The following is a 17,005-nucleotide window of genomic DNA, read 5'->3' as shown; positions in this document are numbered from 1 at the left end:
TCTGACTGCTGGTTCTCTTCTCTGTGGCCACTCTCCCTTCTGCCTGCTCTCATCCCGTCTCTCTACCTCACCCAGGCAGACAATTATGCTCCTTGTGAAGTGGAAAATCAGTAGCAAAGACGGTTCTGGACTGAAATGTCCTTGCTCCAATGCTGGCTTCATTGACAAGAGTGTGTGTGCAAACTTTTCATTTACTGTATCATCCCCCTTGATGATAAATGAAGCTGAGAGGCACATTAGGAGGCTTGGCGGTGTAGACAGCTGCACCTTTTATGAGGACTGTTTGTCTTTCATTACAATTTAACCTTTCTCTGAACAAAGTGGGGAAGAGCCTGTGACAGCAGGTGCGGCTGTGAGCGAGCATTCTTTCTGCGTCTTTATATGGGCCGCTGCCCAATCTGCTGACAGGCAGGGCGTTAAGAATAGACAATCTCATAATTTTAAGCACCCTGCTCCTTGTTCAGCAACATGGCTTGTGGTTGACAGGGCTTGCCATGACGGCTAGGATGCTCTTCTTTTTCTCTGTGCCCAAATTTTCAAGGACTATAAGGGTGCTAGAAGAGCTCCATTGCTCCATTCATCCGCGAGGATGGTAGACTGCAAGGCAAAGCCAAAGGGCTTCTTGGTAGGAGATGCATGATGGGAATGTTACTCAGCAGCAGGAAAATTTCAGAGCACAGACATATCTCCGGTGCTGGAAAGGTAACAATAGCCTTGTTCAGCATTGCTCCGTCAGCAGAAAGGGTGTGTATTTAATGCCCTCTTTCATTTATTAATTAGTTATTCAGACTACTTTCACTCAACTTCAGTGGTTCTTCCATGATGTCAAGTCTATACATTTTTATGGGAGGCTTAAACTTGGGGGCAACTTTTCTGCCCCATTAGCAAAAGACTGCTGCCCTCTTTCTTTATAATTGGGATGCCCAATATGGTGTCTGTGGCAGCAGTCAGCTTCTGTCCCATCTGACTTTCCAAAACACTCCTCCCACACTTAAAATTTAAAATTGGAGGTCAACCAAGCATCAATTCCCAACTTCAGCTTTACTTTTAAGAAACCTTTGAATTCCACATGAGTCTATAGGCATTTTATTATAAATACTGGAAGGTGGTAGACAATGGGGCTCTAATGGGGCTTAAAACAAGCACTTTGATAGAGCTGATTTGATCCAGGTTTCGTTGAATTAAAGTGCTTGTTTCAAACCCCATAGAGCCCCACTGCCTACCACCTTTGAAGTGCTGGATCAGTCAGTTAAAGGAAGCTTCTGAGCAAATGACCTTTTCCACCAGAGTGAAATGGCTTGACCTGAGGCAACCTGATTTTTTGACTGTAAGAGCTGCTTCAAATTGGATTGTTGCAGCAATCCACACTGAAGTGTCTCCTTGATGTGGAGCAGTGCAGCTTTTCATGGCCTCAGCTGTAAGGCAGGGAGCAAAGTATTAGGAGTATACAAAATTATCTGAAACTAAAACATTCTGTGGCCAGCCATTTCCAATAGTATGAGTTCTGAAGAAAACATGTTTTGAGAGCTTTTAAAAAATTATTCTAGACATTAAAAAAAAAATCCCTTGGCCAATTCTTTGATGAACTTGTGGGCAGAAAGCATTCATTTCCTAACACCCACCCTATAGCACCACCACCCCAGTGGTAAAGAGACTTTTATAGAAGAGAGCAAGAGACTTGTTTTGAGTTTTCATTGCTCTATATGATAGAACACAAAGTTCTGAATTTTGTTTCTTGGCACACAATCAATGCAAAATGTTCAGAAAAATCATTCCAAGTTGGGTCATTTTATTCCAAACTGAGAATAAAACTTTTTCTCCTATTGTGGTATCCTTAAAACATATTTGCTTTCCGGAAATTGGTGTTTTGTGATTGGTCATGCCTTGTATAGCAGCCATTTTGTGAGGGCACTCAATATATTCTCAAAATTTCAAATCTTCTTCCTGATCCAAAATATTTGGAGTCTTCTGCTTTACAGAGTGCATAATATTTCCTTTACTAGTTGAAAAACAGGACAGGTATACTTTACATATTGGTGACAAAAGGATTCTTTAAAAAACAACAACACTGTGCTGAGCAGAAGCCCAAAACTCCCTGGGGAGAAGAAATGAAGGCTCTGAGATCCAAAGGGTGGCTATCTCTAGTTAATGGTTGGAATGTCACTGGGACTAAGTGTGTATATGTTCACATTTCAAAATTCGCGTGAGTTCTTTGAACAGCTGCAGACACAGAGCCAAATAGCTTCCACGGGAATTACTATAATAAGCCAACAGTTAAAACCAGGTGACTTTTTAATTTTCAGATATTATTTAATATTCTCTTGCTTTTTGTTACTGTTTTTATTTATTTATTATTCCCATTTCTATTACCGCCCATCTTCCCCTAAAAAGGGGGACTCTCTTATGTGTTTAAACAGATTGCAAACCAAGACAATAAAAAAAAATATTAACAAATGTACCTTTAGTTTTTCTGCAACAGAGTTGGGCAATGGGTGAAGCCATGGGAACTCCAGTTTCCATTAGGGTTAGGGGCCAAAGGTGATGGAAACTGGAGTCAAACATTCATTTGGAGGGTCATTGTCTTCCCCATACTACAGAAAATTGGGTACAACATAAATCACTTTCTTAGCAATGGTTCCCACACATAATAGATAAATAACAGTCTTATAGTAATATAATAAAGATACACACTTGCTTGAAAGCAAGCTGATATTTTTGTGGGCGTACAATAAATGCCCACACAGGATGATGGTGACCACCTCCATTTTTTGAAAACCCTACAATACTGCAATTCTGTACATATCTACTGATAAATAAGCCCACTGGAATTCAACAGGCCTTAATCATGGGCAAGAGTGGACAGCAGAACTGCCCAATTTGCACCCCCTCAGCCACTTTGGATAATGCTTCCAGAGCCTTCCCAAAAGTCATCCTGAACTGTAATTTTCAATGTGAAAGCAAACATACAAATATTTGCTATATTTAATTAGGTTTAATCACAGCTGTGCAAAGCATTTTTGCTTTGAACCATCCTAAGCATGCAAGTGTGTGAAACATCCCACCCTGAGCCAACAAAAGGAGCATTCTGAGCTTTGGCCAGCTGCTGTTGGTGCTCACAAGAGGCCTTTTTGTGCATGGGCTGCAGTTTGTACTCAAAATTGAAATAAAACAGTTTAAAGGGATCTCTAGTTTTAAATTGAATGAAATTGAAATGAATCGAAATACAGCTTTGTGTCCTTGCCTTGCTGCTTTTTGAAATGTGGGCCACCGGCGTGCCATTTAAAGGCCAAGAATGGCCCTCAGCTCTGAAAGGGATGCACCCCCACCATATCAGATTGCAGCCTAAGTCTTCCTTTCTATTTTCCATGTCGAACAGTACCATTATGGCTATATAAGTTAACTGACTTCTTCCTTCATTAACTTCTTGTCATTTCCAATTCCCTTTAATTGTCTGTGCTCATCAGACTGTCAACATGGGAAATACAATCTTAATCTTTAGAAACAGAAAAGCAGGAAGAAAAAATTGCATATTCAAGCTGCTACCCTTCATCCAATCCTGGATATAGCATTATCAATACGTTTTATGGCATGCACTTTCCAGTGTGGTGACCATAAATCATAGGTACCTTTCAAAGCACCTATGTTTTCAATGATTTTCTTTAAAAAAAACAAAAACAAACCTTTAAATATGCCTTATGTTTGGAGTTCTGTGCTCAGAGTGTAGAAGCATCTGAATAAACACATACTTTATTTTAACCTCTGTTAATATACATATATATATATGTGTGTGTGTGTGTGTATATATATATAAACAGATACTGCTATATAGCATTTATTTTGCACAAACAGTGTGCTAGGCACTTCACAATTTAAGCATTTTATTAAAAAAATCAGAAGTATGTAAAAGATTCAGCTTTCTGGGAAAAACTCAATACATTTCCTCAGGGATATGGCATACAATGAAATGCTTGTACATTTATGGCATGTGGCAAGACACATTCTCTGTATCTCCAGAAACAATAGCACCCCTATGGAGAGTCACTTCCTTTTTTCTATGATGGAGGTAGAATGGAGCCCACCTGTGGTTCTTTTTTGCTTGAGACATGATTATTTTCTTTGCCCAACACCAACAGAAGTCTCTCCTTCTTGGTATATTGAGGTCAGATGAAATATCTCTGCTAGATGCTATCCTGTATTTAACTGCATTGATAATAATTCCAAACCTCAACCCAGTGCAAGTTGAAAGGATAGTTATGATCCCAACAAGATTCTTCAAGATCTGAATTTATTCCAAAGTCTGCTATCTATAGTTGGACTTAATGGTCCCTACCTAAGTGATTTGAAGACTGCAGCTCTTTTCCAGGGGTATTTTGTGAGTGGAAAGCTCTCGCTTTCCCTGGTGACTCTGATTTCTAAATAAAATAACGGAAAGGGGGATTCTGGCTGATTGGCAGATAGGCTAGTACCACTTAAACAGTGTTTCCCAGCCAGCATGGGAATTCTGGGAGTTGAAGTCCACACATCTTAAAAGTTGGCAAGGTTGGGAAACACTGCTCTATTGTGTTTGCTTAATTCCCTTTAAATTCCTGAGGAAAGGGGGTTCTAAACCTGGGTATGATGCATGGAAACAATAAACTTTTAAATAGGGCACAAAGCAAAGTCATTCATTATTACATTATTCAAGTATGTAACTTAAAAAAAACTATAACCAACTAAAAAAAACCCCAACATATTTCTTCATCAACTGGACAGTTTCCATTTAGTAAACCACCGCCTTCATCTTTCATGGATGTAAATTCTAAGCTGCCACACAAGTCATCGGGACTGTTTACAATGCTTTAATGAGGAACATGTTCCCATGGCTCAGATGGAGAATTTAAATCAAATGGTGCTATCCAGTTCTCAGAAACCATTCATGTCACGTTCTTCATGTGTTGAAGCAAATACACCTTAAATCGATAGGGTGGCAGAGATATAGTTGTATCAGGCTCTGTCTTACATGTTTATGGGTTAAAATGCTGTGCCCAAACTACTCAAATTTTAAACCAAAAATGGAAAATTCTGTAATCTGTAATACTTATTTTGAAGATGTCAATCTGTTAGTTACGGAGAGGCACAAGAAATTATGGAGTTCAACAGAGCTTCCCTAGTAACTATTGGAAATGTTATATTGCTACTACTCTGGCTCAATTTCAACAGGATTACCCAGTTTTCAAAATATTTTCACAATCAAATGGGCTAAATACATTCTTTTAAAGAAAACTCAGGCGTTCAGAAAGCTGAACTCCACTGTACCACAGCTTAACAGATATCATACCTACATCTTCTAAGATGTCAGTAGCAGACATTTCTAAGGCTGCACAATGTATCTACTGGAGCAATTCCAGTTCCAGCTGACAAGCCTTTATAAAACCATTAGGAACTTGTTCTTGCCTGACTGGAATTCTCATATTGCTAGAAATATTAAATTCTGTGCCCTTAGGAATTCTTTTACTGATATGCATACTTGGCAGAATTGGGAAACTGTAAGAATGAATTGTTATTGACATATCCTTCAAGTTCATTCAAGTTATCAGGCAGTCTGGCTCCTATGACTGTCACAAAAATGCTTCTATAAAACAGTGAGGTAACCTCTCCACCATTTCTGCAGCTGCTCTTAAGAGTTCTCTATTCAGTCCTTCCTGGAAACAAGGGCAACCCTTGAAGTAGCTCTCCCTAACTTGGTATCCTTCAGTTGTTTTGGGTTTTGTTTATTCATTCAGTTGCTTCTGACTCTTCATGGACCAGCCCATGCCAGAGCTTCCTGTCGGTCACCTTTCACCTGTTTTGGCTTACAAGTCCCATAATACCCTGCTAGCATGTCTCATTGACTAAGATGGATAGAGATTTGGGGGGAGGGGGTATAGTCCAATACATCTGAAGGGAATTGGGAGAGAGGTCTACCTTGACAGATTCAAGGCAACATGAAAGGTGTGGCATATTTATTATCAGACATTCCCTTAGTAGTTCTCTCTCTCCCCCTCCTGTAAACAATACTGTAGTAGCTGGCAAGATGGCTTTGGTCTTTAAATTGGGCTGAGAATCCTGCCATGCCTTCAAAACTTATTGGGGAACCTCAGTATAATTAGCAATGGCAGGCAACTTTCTACCACCACTATGGTTTTTCCTAGTGAGACAGGCAGATTGGGAGGTGGTGTAAGGCAACCCTTCTGTTCAGATGGGGTAACAGAGCTAATAAGCCTGGCTAGAATTCCTTGTGTGCCTTCGAATTTGCAGCAGGAATTCGCTGGTGAAGATGATGGAACTTGCAGAGATGGCTAAATTAACTTCTGTGATTAAAGAAAAAACAATAGCTACATTTATGGCTGACTGGAAACCCCTTACAGACATTTTGCATGAAATGGAAAAAAAATGCACTTATGATTTGTGGTTTTGATGTTTAGGGAAAAAAAACCTGGATAACAGAAAAAAGTGAACGTTTTTTAAACCATGGAGTAAGAGTTAATTTTGTAATAGTACTTATATTTGCTGCAAAAGAAATCAGAAGCTTCTATTTCTTTTTTTTCTTTATGCACTTTTTCTTTCCTTCTTTGCTCCTTTTACTCTTTATTAGTTTGTGTTGATTTTCTTTTGTTTTCTTTGTAAAACTTCCAGTAAAATTTATATATTAAAAAAGGAATTTTCAGCAGGATTCCATGGCAGTTCTACCTACAATGAACTGTTAAAAGGCCACATGCTGTCTTGTCTTGGGGAACACCTAACCAAGTAATGTCCCAAGCATCCATGGCCAGTAAAGGCAGAGGAGAAGAAACTGGCATGCTTTATAGTAAGATGCAGTGGGTTCATCCTAGTGTATTCATTAATCTTCTGGCATCCTACCCATGAGGGCAATGGAAATGAGAGCCACGTTTTCCCCAATTTGCAGGGAAGGACAAAAGGTGGACACAGGAACATCTTATGCAGCAAAGCAAATAATGTTCTTTTATGCCTATCTGTAGCTAGGCATTTATTCTATGTAATTATTTGCTTGCACTAATCAACTAGAGTTACTCAAGCTTCTGGAAAATGTCCTTGGCAGTCATATCCAGGTCTGCTTCCTAAATCTCATTGGGCATCCTCTATTTATTTGTTGTTTATTCATTTGTGGGCTCACTTTCACATCCATCTAAAACATGTTAGCCCAAGACTTCTTGTCACCTGGCAGGCAGAGGAGCAAATTGTCTGTTGCTTTTCCTGCTTGCAAAGTCAAGGATTATCACACCAAAACTAGCCAAATTACTCTGACACCCGAGGCAGAAAAATCTCACAACTTCTGCTCTCCTCCTCTGACAGTAAAAACAACGATCAGCTTTCTGTCCTTAGGAGGCACCTAAGATAGCAGCCTCAATGCTGCCTATAGACAAAGTTAGCCCCAGGCAACAGAATTGTGTGGGAATGACTGTGGCCTTCACATAAAACTGTAAAAAGCAGCAGAATAATGACAGGAGTGAGAGATGAAAACTTTGCTACTCGGCATAAATGAATCAACTGGAGGAAGAGAAACCTAGATCTGAACAAAGCAACCCTAGAACCAATAATGGGGAAAAAGCACAGAATACTACAGTGTCTGTGCAAGCGTCTATAAGGCATTAAGGATAACCTGCATCTGGCTGAAAGATGCTCCTATTGCAGTCCTTCTCCTGCTATTTTCTGACCATAGTTTATACTGAGTTTCAGCAATTGGGGCCTTGGTCTCCTTTGGACCCAAACCTGAGAGTTCCAAGGTAGATTCACCCACTAAGTGACACTTGGGAGAGACTGTAGGGCAAGCTTGTGACAGGACCTCAAAGTAAGTTCTTGAGGGAAAATACCCAATTCATTCCCAGCATCAAGGAAGCAAAATTAGCTGCAAGAGATGCCTTCAAGCACTTGGCAGAACAGCTGACCTTAATGTTAAAAAAAGGTGATGTTTTTCAATGCTCAGGCCTTTCCAAGTAGTCTCTGGTATGGACTGCTATATATCAGCAGCTGCTTTTGTACAGGTTTTGTGGACTACAGAACCATCTACTGCACTGCACTAGTGAAAAACTGAGCAAGCTTCAGATCAACTAGTGACACTTACTGTGCATTCTACTATTTGCTTTGGTTGGACCTATGACCATCATAAAGCTCTTACTTACAAGAAGCATCTGCCTGAACCCCCTAACTGTAAGTCATCCTGTCTTAAGTTACTGTGCTGAGCCATTCACATATGAAGGGCTTTAGAAAGAGTTCATTTGCAGGAGTTTCTGGAAATGGCTTTATTCTAAAGGTTTAGAACTGTTTTGTTCCATAACTTAAAGCACTACCAGCAGAGTGCCATGTTTAGGAATAAGGGAGACATTTGTTCAATTGACACAGGAACTTATCAGGTTCACCAATGTGAATCTGCATACTGAAATCTGCACTTTTCGTAAGTTTGAGATACAATTTGCAACTCAAAAATATTCATACAAAAATGTATATATTAAGGAGATGTGCACACAAAAATGTGTATATTAGGGTAAAATATGCATACAGACAGGTTTAAGGAAAACTCAAGAAGAAAAGTGCATTAAAATGAGTGTACTAGATTACTTTCCTACCATAAGAGGTTCAAACATTGGCCAACTCCTCAAACACTGATCCATATAAAAGGAAATAGAGGTATTTACATATCCCCTGTCATGACAATTCCTTTAAGACTATGATCAGGTTCAGATTGATATCATTACGTTCAAACTGAAAACTGTTAATATTTTTCAGTATTCAAATTGAAGATTAAAAAAAATTCTGACATGTGCATTCAGAAGATCTTTGGAGTGTCTTTTTAAAAAGAACTTCAGAAATGTAAAAAAATATTCATACTATATTCAAGTCATCTGCTTAAGAGTTTTTGGTAACAGAATGACAGGAAAAACTACTCATCAAGTTCAACTATTGAGTTATGGCTTTATAAAGCGTGGAAAGCAAACAGAGTTGTATCCGAAATCTCAGTTTTTCCTGACATCCATAGTAGTTTTATCTTAGACATCAAAATGTCTAAGACAGCAGCAGAAAAAAGCTATACAAAATAAACATTTGGGAGAGTGTTGGAGGGAAAATATTAGAATTAGCTTTGGTTTTTTAAAAAAATGACAACAAAAAATCCTCCCAAGATTAAAAAACAATTACTCTGAATAGAAAATTTCAGCTTTGCACATTTGCCTGCTTCTGTTGCAAAGAATTCTGCATTTCTACTGAGATGCTTGGTAAACAGGCAAGGAAGAACTTCAGTTAAGCATGATCCAAACAATGTTAAGCACTTGTAAATTCCATTGATTTCAGATGGAAGCTTAAGCACATATTCAACTTCCCACTGAAATCAATAAAAGATGCAGCCTGATTATATGTGTATTTACTCAGAAGCAAGCCTCACTAATTTCACAGGAGATAACCTTAAAATGTGCTCAACTTGGCTGGATTCTGCCCATTTTCCCTTGGGGAAAGCAGAGGTTCCAACTCCTGTGACAGCAGGAAATCACATTTTGTCCATCCTTTGTGTCAGACACATTTAACGATTGTCGAAGAGATAAACAAGATAAACAAGTATAATGGAACCCGAAGAAATGTTTGTCACTCACCCCAAACACACATCCCCCTTTAAGGTGAACCACAATCATGACTAATCAAGAGCGGAACATAGCACCATCCTCTGAAAAGAAGCAAGACCTCATTTCTTAACCTTTACGAGCAGCTGACTCTCTTCACCACAGAAGATTCATTGCAACGTTGTTTCAAAGCAAGTAAGAGGAGCTGCTCTACCATTACAACTATCTTAGGACAGCAATTATCAAGTGAATGAAAAAGTGCCTGTACTCTAACAAAATATCGAAGCTATCACTTTTTTCCCTTCTCCTCTAGAATATCTAGATATACGCATATCTAGAGGATCTAATCTTGCATGTGATTCTCAGATAAATCCAGAGAGCTCTACAATCACTCAATTATTTCAGACCTAGTCCAACTTGTAGGAGCAGAAAAACTGCTCAGAACAGGTCTACACAGATCAAGGAATAGTCCCATGTAGTTTTGCTCTTCCTGTGATGAGATTCAGCTGGTTAAGACTTCGATTAGTCCTGAGAATGTTCTTGAAGAGTATGTGTTCTTCTTAAAAAGACCTTGCAGAGGAAAGTGCATCCATTTTCTCACCTGCAACACCATGAGCACCTGCCTGGACATTTCTCATGAAGAGTTGCTGGTCAATGGCCTCGATGTAATAATTCTGCCCCATGCTTGGTTCCACCCTTCTTTTTAATACTAAAATTTTGCTTTGGAATCACCACGTAGAGGATAAACAAACAGATACCCTGGTGGAACAGAAGCTGGTAACATGCATCACTTTCCCTTTGGTTCTTTCTTGGATCTTCCTTTCTCATGCAACAAGCCAGCAGCATTCTCCTTTCCTGTCACTGACTGAAGAAACGCCGCAGAACGAAGTGGCCCAACAAGATCGTGGCTGCAAAAATCACCATGTATTTCAAATAAACGTTGCTCAAGTTCAGTGCTGCCACCTAGAGACAGAAGAGTACTGTTATAGACCCAATTCTGTATTAGCCTTCTCCAACCTGGTGCTCTCCAGAGGTGTTGGATTACAACACCCAGCACTGGCAGCAGCATGCTTATTGGGACGGGTGGGAATTGTAGTCCCAAAGAGAGGAAGCATCAAATTGGGGAGGGCTGTTTTAAGAAGATCTTCTCTTGGAATATCCTTCCAAAAGTATAATTCTGGGAAGGAGCACTAGTACCTGAAGAATTAAAAAGTATATGCTTGAGTCTTAGAAAAAAGACAACCATCTCCGGTGCATCTTTCTTCACAATTATTCATCATGGTCAATGCATTATTTTGCTGTTTGCGCATCCACCGAACATGTTCTGTGAACACACGTGCAAATACTTGGGCTGTTGGCATAAATCCATAGAATTATATACACACAACTGTGACATGTTTTCCTGATTTCTAAATGGAGAAAGGTGGGAAGGTGGAAGCTACAAAATGGTGTCTCAGTGAACTCTCCAGACTCCTATTTCTCTGACTAAAGGTCATAAAAGGAGCCCGTAAAAACTTCATGGTTCAGTGGCAGAGTGCATGCTTTAGAAGCAGAAAATGTTAGCCTTCATCTCTAGTATCTCCAAAAAGATTTAGGAATGCCCTTCCTCCAAACCACTTGGAGCATTTTTTAATTGAACGGCATATAAATTGCAGCAAATCAATCAATCTGTCAATCAATCCTGGACAGCCTCCATCAAGCAATGCAAAGCTATAAAGGCCAATCATTTGACCCAGTTGAAAAGTTCCATAAGTTCCAATGGTCTCTGGCTTAAATTCATGTTAAGAGCAGCTATGGAACAGATTTCCTTTGGCATCTTCAGTTGGAGGGAGCAAGTAGGAGGTGATGTGAACATCCCTGCTGGAAGCCCTAGAATGTTGCTGCCCATCAGAGTAGAATCTAGATGACTAAATGGAGAAGTAGTTTGATTTTATACCAATTAGAGGCTTGGCGTGTGAAAGGTCCCCTGTGCAAGCACTGAGTCATGTCTGACCCTTTGAAGGGACGCTGCTTTCATGATGTTTTCTTGGCAGACTATAGCGGGGTGGTTTGCCATTGCCTTCCCCAGTCGTCACCTTCCCCAGCAAGCTGGGTGCTCATTTTACCAACCTCGGAAGGATGGAAGGCTGAATCAACTTGAGCCAGCTACCCGAGAATCCAGCTTCTTCTGGGATTGAACTCGGGTCATGGGGAGAGTTTCGGCTGCAATACTGCCACCTACCACTCTGCGCCACATGAGGCTGTAGCTAGAGGCTTATATGATATATATTTTTCAAAGAACACTCCGGTAAGATGGTTCTTCAGTTCACTTACCCATCCTCCTTGCTGAGCAATCCATCGGGCAATGCGGTTGCGTAGCACAAAATCAGTCATATATTGTGCAATACTTCTCAGGAAGCCAGTCATCCCGTGCTGGTATACATAGATTGCCATCCTATAACCAAAGCCCAGCAGGGCTATCACACGACCCCAATTGATGCCACTTTCAAACAAACTGGAGAAGAGAAGGTCAGTAGCAATTAGAGATGGTTGGCTCTTTGCTGCTCCCCTGTTGGGATACTAGTGATTCACGTTCTGTTGGTAACAAATCTTACGGACACCCAGGCATTTAACAGCATACTACGTGAACAGAGCCATGGCACTTCACTTGCCTGAAAGCATATTTAATCCAGGAAAGGCACCATACAGATGCCCTGACCACATCAACTAATCTTTTGTTCATGCTAATATTCCAATGGGAAAGAGAAACTGCAGCATGACCCTGGGAAAACACTTGTGCAGTTAAAGGAATTGCTGAAAGGTGTTACGTGTACACCCATGCACTCTCTGAAGTACCTTTCTCCCTCTGAACCTGAAGGGCTTCCTAGACTGATGACAATTAGATTTTAATCCCATCTTTTTTATACATAACTCAAGGCAATGGACATACTTAATACTCCTGCCTCCTATTTCCTATTTCTTGCTCTTATAGTAAATCTAGGAGGAAGGCTGAGATGTCCCATGTTTCAATCTCCAGCAACATCTGAAAAATGGCTTTGAAAGAGGAAGTTAAACACAAAAACCCCTTCTATTTCAGGCTGGACAACCTGCCACCCACAATCACCTCATTTGCCAACCCCAAACACCAAAGAATCCCAACGCCAAAATTAACAGCAAATCACTGAATATAAGCACTGCAATTTCCTACCAATTTCCAATGGGGGAAAAAAAATAAAACAAGTTAATTCTATGGAAAAACTCAGCACCCTAAAAGAAGAGGAAGGGAAAAAAGTCTACAACATGAAGGAAAAATAGGGGACCCATCCACATGTGTTGTGCCATTACATCATTGCTTTGCCTTTCTGGTCACTGGTTGCTGAAAGTAACAGCAAAGTAAGGCTGCCACCCCATTTGGTATTTTGCCTGCCCATACACTTAAATATGCAGGATCAGCTCTGCTCTGGCTATTCCAGTCTGGGGGAGAAGGAGCTGGCCTTCCTTCCTACTATGCTGTCCACAAAGGCTTATTCAGCCAGTATGACATTGGGTAACATCCTTTTTTAAATCTGTGCTTGTGCGTGGTTCTAGTGTTTCATTTTTTTACTTGGTGCACAGCTGCTTGGAAATTATCTTTGGCTATCTGGTGGGATAAAAATGATTCTGATAGGCCAATTTTAAAAATCAGCTTACGACAACATTAGAATTTCAGTGCAGCTAGAAACTTAGCAGGCATAGCATGGAGAGTGTTCCCATACATAACTGAAAAGGAGGGAAGCGAAAGCATGGTAGGTGAGTTTACCTGGTTGCAGCACATTTGCCACCTCAAGGCAGCAAAATGGTGGAACTTCCCAAGGAGGGGAGAGCAAGAAAAGAGGACAGAAGAGAGAGTTAAATGACCTTTACTTGGAACAGGGAAACGATGTCTGTGAATGTAAAGATGCATGTGTATACATTGTCATTGTTTTCTCTCTGTTGCTGATTTTTACCCTTTGCCATTTCCTTTGTTCAACAAAAAGCAAGGGGAAAGAAAAGAAACAAAGAGAAAAAAATTATGACTAAATCTCTCCTGGTCAGTGGAACACCATAAACCACCTTGGAGTTCCATACAGCCTCTCATTTAGGTAACACTGTCACTATAATCTCCAAGTTTGCAACAGTTGTTGCCTTCATGATACTTTTGATGGTTTAAGAACATGCGAGGAATTCTCCTGAATCAGATCAAGGGCCATTTCAGTCTAGCATCCTCTTTCCCATGCTGACTGAGTTAACACATCTGGCAAGCTCATAAGCAGGTCAGTGGTCCACTCCGGCTGCTGTACCCCAGCGACTGGCCCTGAATCAAGATGATGGCCACTATTGTGTGACTGGAGACCCACCCCTTTTCCATGCTTTGCACTCTTGCTTGGAACCCTCCCTGCACAGATGCTTCGGATGGAGGTATATCCTGGGTCTGATTCTGGGGATGAACTGGCCTCATGAAGCTTCAGTGAGGTTGGGAAACAGCATCTGACATCAGAGTGCCTTGTCCAAAGTCGATCCTTTCACTCCTCCTTCACAGGGGAAGATCTGACATCCATTGCTCTGTGGGAATCTTTTCCAGAGGCCACAGAATTGCAGACTTCATGAAGTTAATACGGAAAATGGGAATACAAATCTGATTTTACAAGATGACCCAGGGCTGTTTTTTTAAAAATATTTTAACAGAGGAACCAATTGCCTTTACGCTTAAGCTTAACACAGAAGTAAATTCAAGATGCTGCTAGATGATTCCTGTATCAAGGGATGCTTTCTGAGTGATCAAGAACATCATCTGATTCTCTGAAGGCTTAAGAATGATTTACAGAGATCATGTGTTACCAGAAGTGACAGCAGCATATGATTAAAATAGGGGCTGGGTCCTGGAACCAAGGCAGTAATTAGCACTAGGTATTTTTGCAAAACGTATGGTGTATCTGATAATGAGAACAGCTTAAGCCAGATGGAAAGCAAAAAACTGAGATCAGAGCTTACATTTGTGATGTCAATTTTGTCAATTTGCAAGGATAGATCATCTAGTAAAAGTTAGAGACTCAAGTGTTTAGCTTGCTCTGCCTCCATCTTTGTTATTGATTTGGTTTGTATACCACCAGGAATCCTTGTCATCTACAAGGACTCCCAGAGGTTAACATCAACCACAACCTTAAAAAACGTAAGCATAAAACTCCGGTGGATGGCCCTGGCCTGACTTACCTGGAGGCTATTCTGATGAAGTAATCATATGCATTGTCCCTGGAAGGCTGCAAGGACTTCAGCATCTCAGAGAACTCCTTGTCATACCGTGCATTGATGTCATCACCAATCATAGCTAAGCGTCGACCCACCTGGCTGTTGACACTGCACAATGAACAAATAAACTGGTTAATTGGGACATGGAGGCAGACTAAATACACATTTAAGAACCCGTGGTAGGTACCTGTCTGGCTCCTGCTGAATTGCAGCAATTTCTGGGTCGACTGGCACATCCCCCTCAGTCTGCTCCTGCTCCTGCTGGTATCGATGGAAAGCATAGCTCTGGAAGACCTCCAAAGTCTGTTGAGCCACCAAATCTTCTGCGGAAGAGAAAACAGGATCCTTCAGCTATCAGCAGCTTCATTTTGAGCAAAGGTGGGTCACTGTTGTTGCAGCCCCAAGAGTCTCTCCCCTCATATCAGGCTGCTGAATGCCGGCAGCAAAAACACCAACATTCAGCAGCACAAGTTTTGGTTTCCCCCCACCCCGCTGCCTCAAAAATGCAGAGAATATGTCTCCTAAGCCTTTAAAGCAGTGTTCTCAACCTTGGCTGGCTGGGGAATTCTGGGAGTTGAAGTCCACACATCTTAAAGTTGGCAAGGTTGAGAAACACTGCTTTAAAGGAATAAACACATCTATTTTCCCAAGTAGTTCAGGCCAAAGATAAGGTTCTCCCTTTTTTACCCACTTATATCATTGTCACAAAGCCCTGTGAAGCAGAATATACTGTAGGGTATTTGAGGCATATTTTTTGCTTATCAGTCCAGAGAAATCTCCTCTTTGGGTTTAATAATATGTTTTCCCACCTAAAAGCTGCTCAAACTTGCTTCTGGAGAGAACATCACCTAATAGTAATGTGCCAAGATCATCAGTGACCTTGATAGTCAAGTCAGAATTTGACTCTCATTTTCCTGGTCCAAGCGTTTCCCAATTAATTCTCTCCAAATGTGTTCAGCGACATTTTCTATTATCCCTTGGATGCTGATGGAAAAAAGTAGGCTTCTGCTTAAGAATATTGGCAGAGTTTGGCCCACAGCTCATCTTCAAGAAATCCAAATTCTAGGCCTTAGCCAATCTGCATTTTGAATCAGTTTGTCTCTTTATGTTATTAATCCCCAATGGGGATTCTCACTCAATGTGGGAGAGCTTTTCCATTGCTTATCTGGTGCTGGCCTTCCTTACCCAGTTCCTTTTTTTAATCTTAGCAAGCAAATACACACAATAGGTAAAGCATGGCATTCTGAACTACTGTCTCTACATACAGTGGAGAGGGAGAACTCCTCTCTCTGTTTCTAAACAGCAAAGTAACTATATTTAGCTACTGCATTAAAGAGGGCAAAGAAACCCTTAAAGCTAGCTGTGGCTTATGGATTTAAAGAAATGAATATATGACAGCTAAGAAGAGCAGAAAAGAGCACTAGTGAAGCACCAGAAACTGACTGAGTGGCTTACAATCTTCCTCATGGTAATTTGGTTGCAGAAATACTAAATAACAGAAAAAAACCACAAAATCATAAGAACCATAACAGTATCCTAATCATTCACAACATACTAAGCACCACTTCACCAGCAGCAATTTTATTACGTTTGAAACAAAAATAAAAACTACAAAAAAGAAAAAAACTACAAAAAGAAAAAAAAAAAACTAAAAAAGTGTGAAACACAAGAAAAAAGAATTTTAAAGATTACATAAAGAGGCGACTTCTGGCTTTCAACAACAAGAATACACGGCAATTTCCATAATTAATCCCTTGCTCTATATCAAACCAAGATCACATTATTTCTATAAATCATTCCATTAGCATATTATAAAAATCAGTAAATACAATTGCTCCTTCCCCTTATATTAAAAGAAAAAAGGAAAAACAAAAAAACAAAAAACCTCCAAATCAACTTCTCCCCCCAAAACATTTATTTCATTATTTCCTTCCTACTAATTATTCTATATATTTCTGTCCACTATAATAAAAATCAAATTATAAAAACATATAAATTGTCTACTTTTATAATTAATAATACTATAACAATCTTAACCCTATTAAACTTAAAACCAAGCAATTATTATACCTTATAAATCTTAAAAATCAAACAAATCTTAAAAGCAATCCAGTAAATCTTAATCTAAAACGTTAAAGAAAAATAGAATCATACAAACCTTAATATCAATCCAG

At 40.0% G+C, this 17,005-nt stretch overlaps 1 protein-coding gene across 5 annotated transcripts in view; it reads right to left on the bottom strand.

The window, feature by feature from the left end:
- Nucleotides 1-3,886: 3,886 nt before the first annotated feature.
- The window catches only part of BAK1 (BCL2 antagonist/killer 1), a 30,858-nt gene continuing 17,739 nt past the window's right edge, over nt 3,887-17,005 (bottom strand). For all 5 annotated transcript variants that reach the window (XM_063297639.1, XM_063297637.1, XM_063297636.1 and 2 more), the window contains exons 3-6: nt 15,019-15,154; nt 14,796-14,939; nt 11,901-12,081; nt 3,887-10,550 (exon numbers count right to left, since the gene is read on the bottom strand). In XM_063297639.1, coding sequence (XP_063153709.1) covers nt 10,446-10,550; nt 11,901-12,081; nt 14,796-14,939; nt 15,019-15,154 — 566 coding nt within the window. In that variant the 3' untranslated portion in view covers nt 3,887-10,445. The remainder of the gene's footprint in view (nt 10,551-11,900; nt 12,082-14,795; nt 14,940-15,018; nt 15,155-17,005) is intronic.

This window comes from Candoia aspera, chromosome 3, assembly GCF_035149785.1.
Source record: "Candoia aspera isolate rCanAsp1 chromosome 3, rCanAsp1.hap2, whole genome shotgun sequence".
Taxonomy (NCBI): Eukaryota; Metazoa; Chordata; class Lepidosauria; order Squamata; family Boidae; genus Candoia; species Candoia aspera.
Note: the sequence above shows the minus strand (reverse complement) of the source record. Positions and strands in the feature narration are given on the sequence as shown.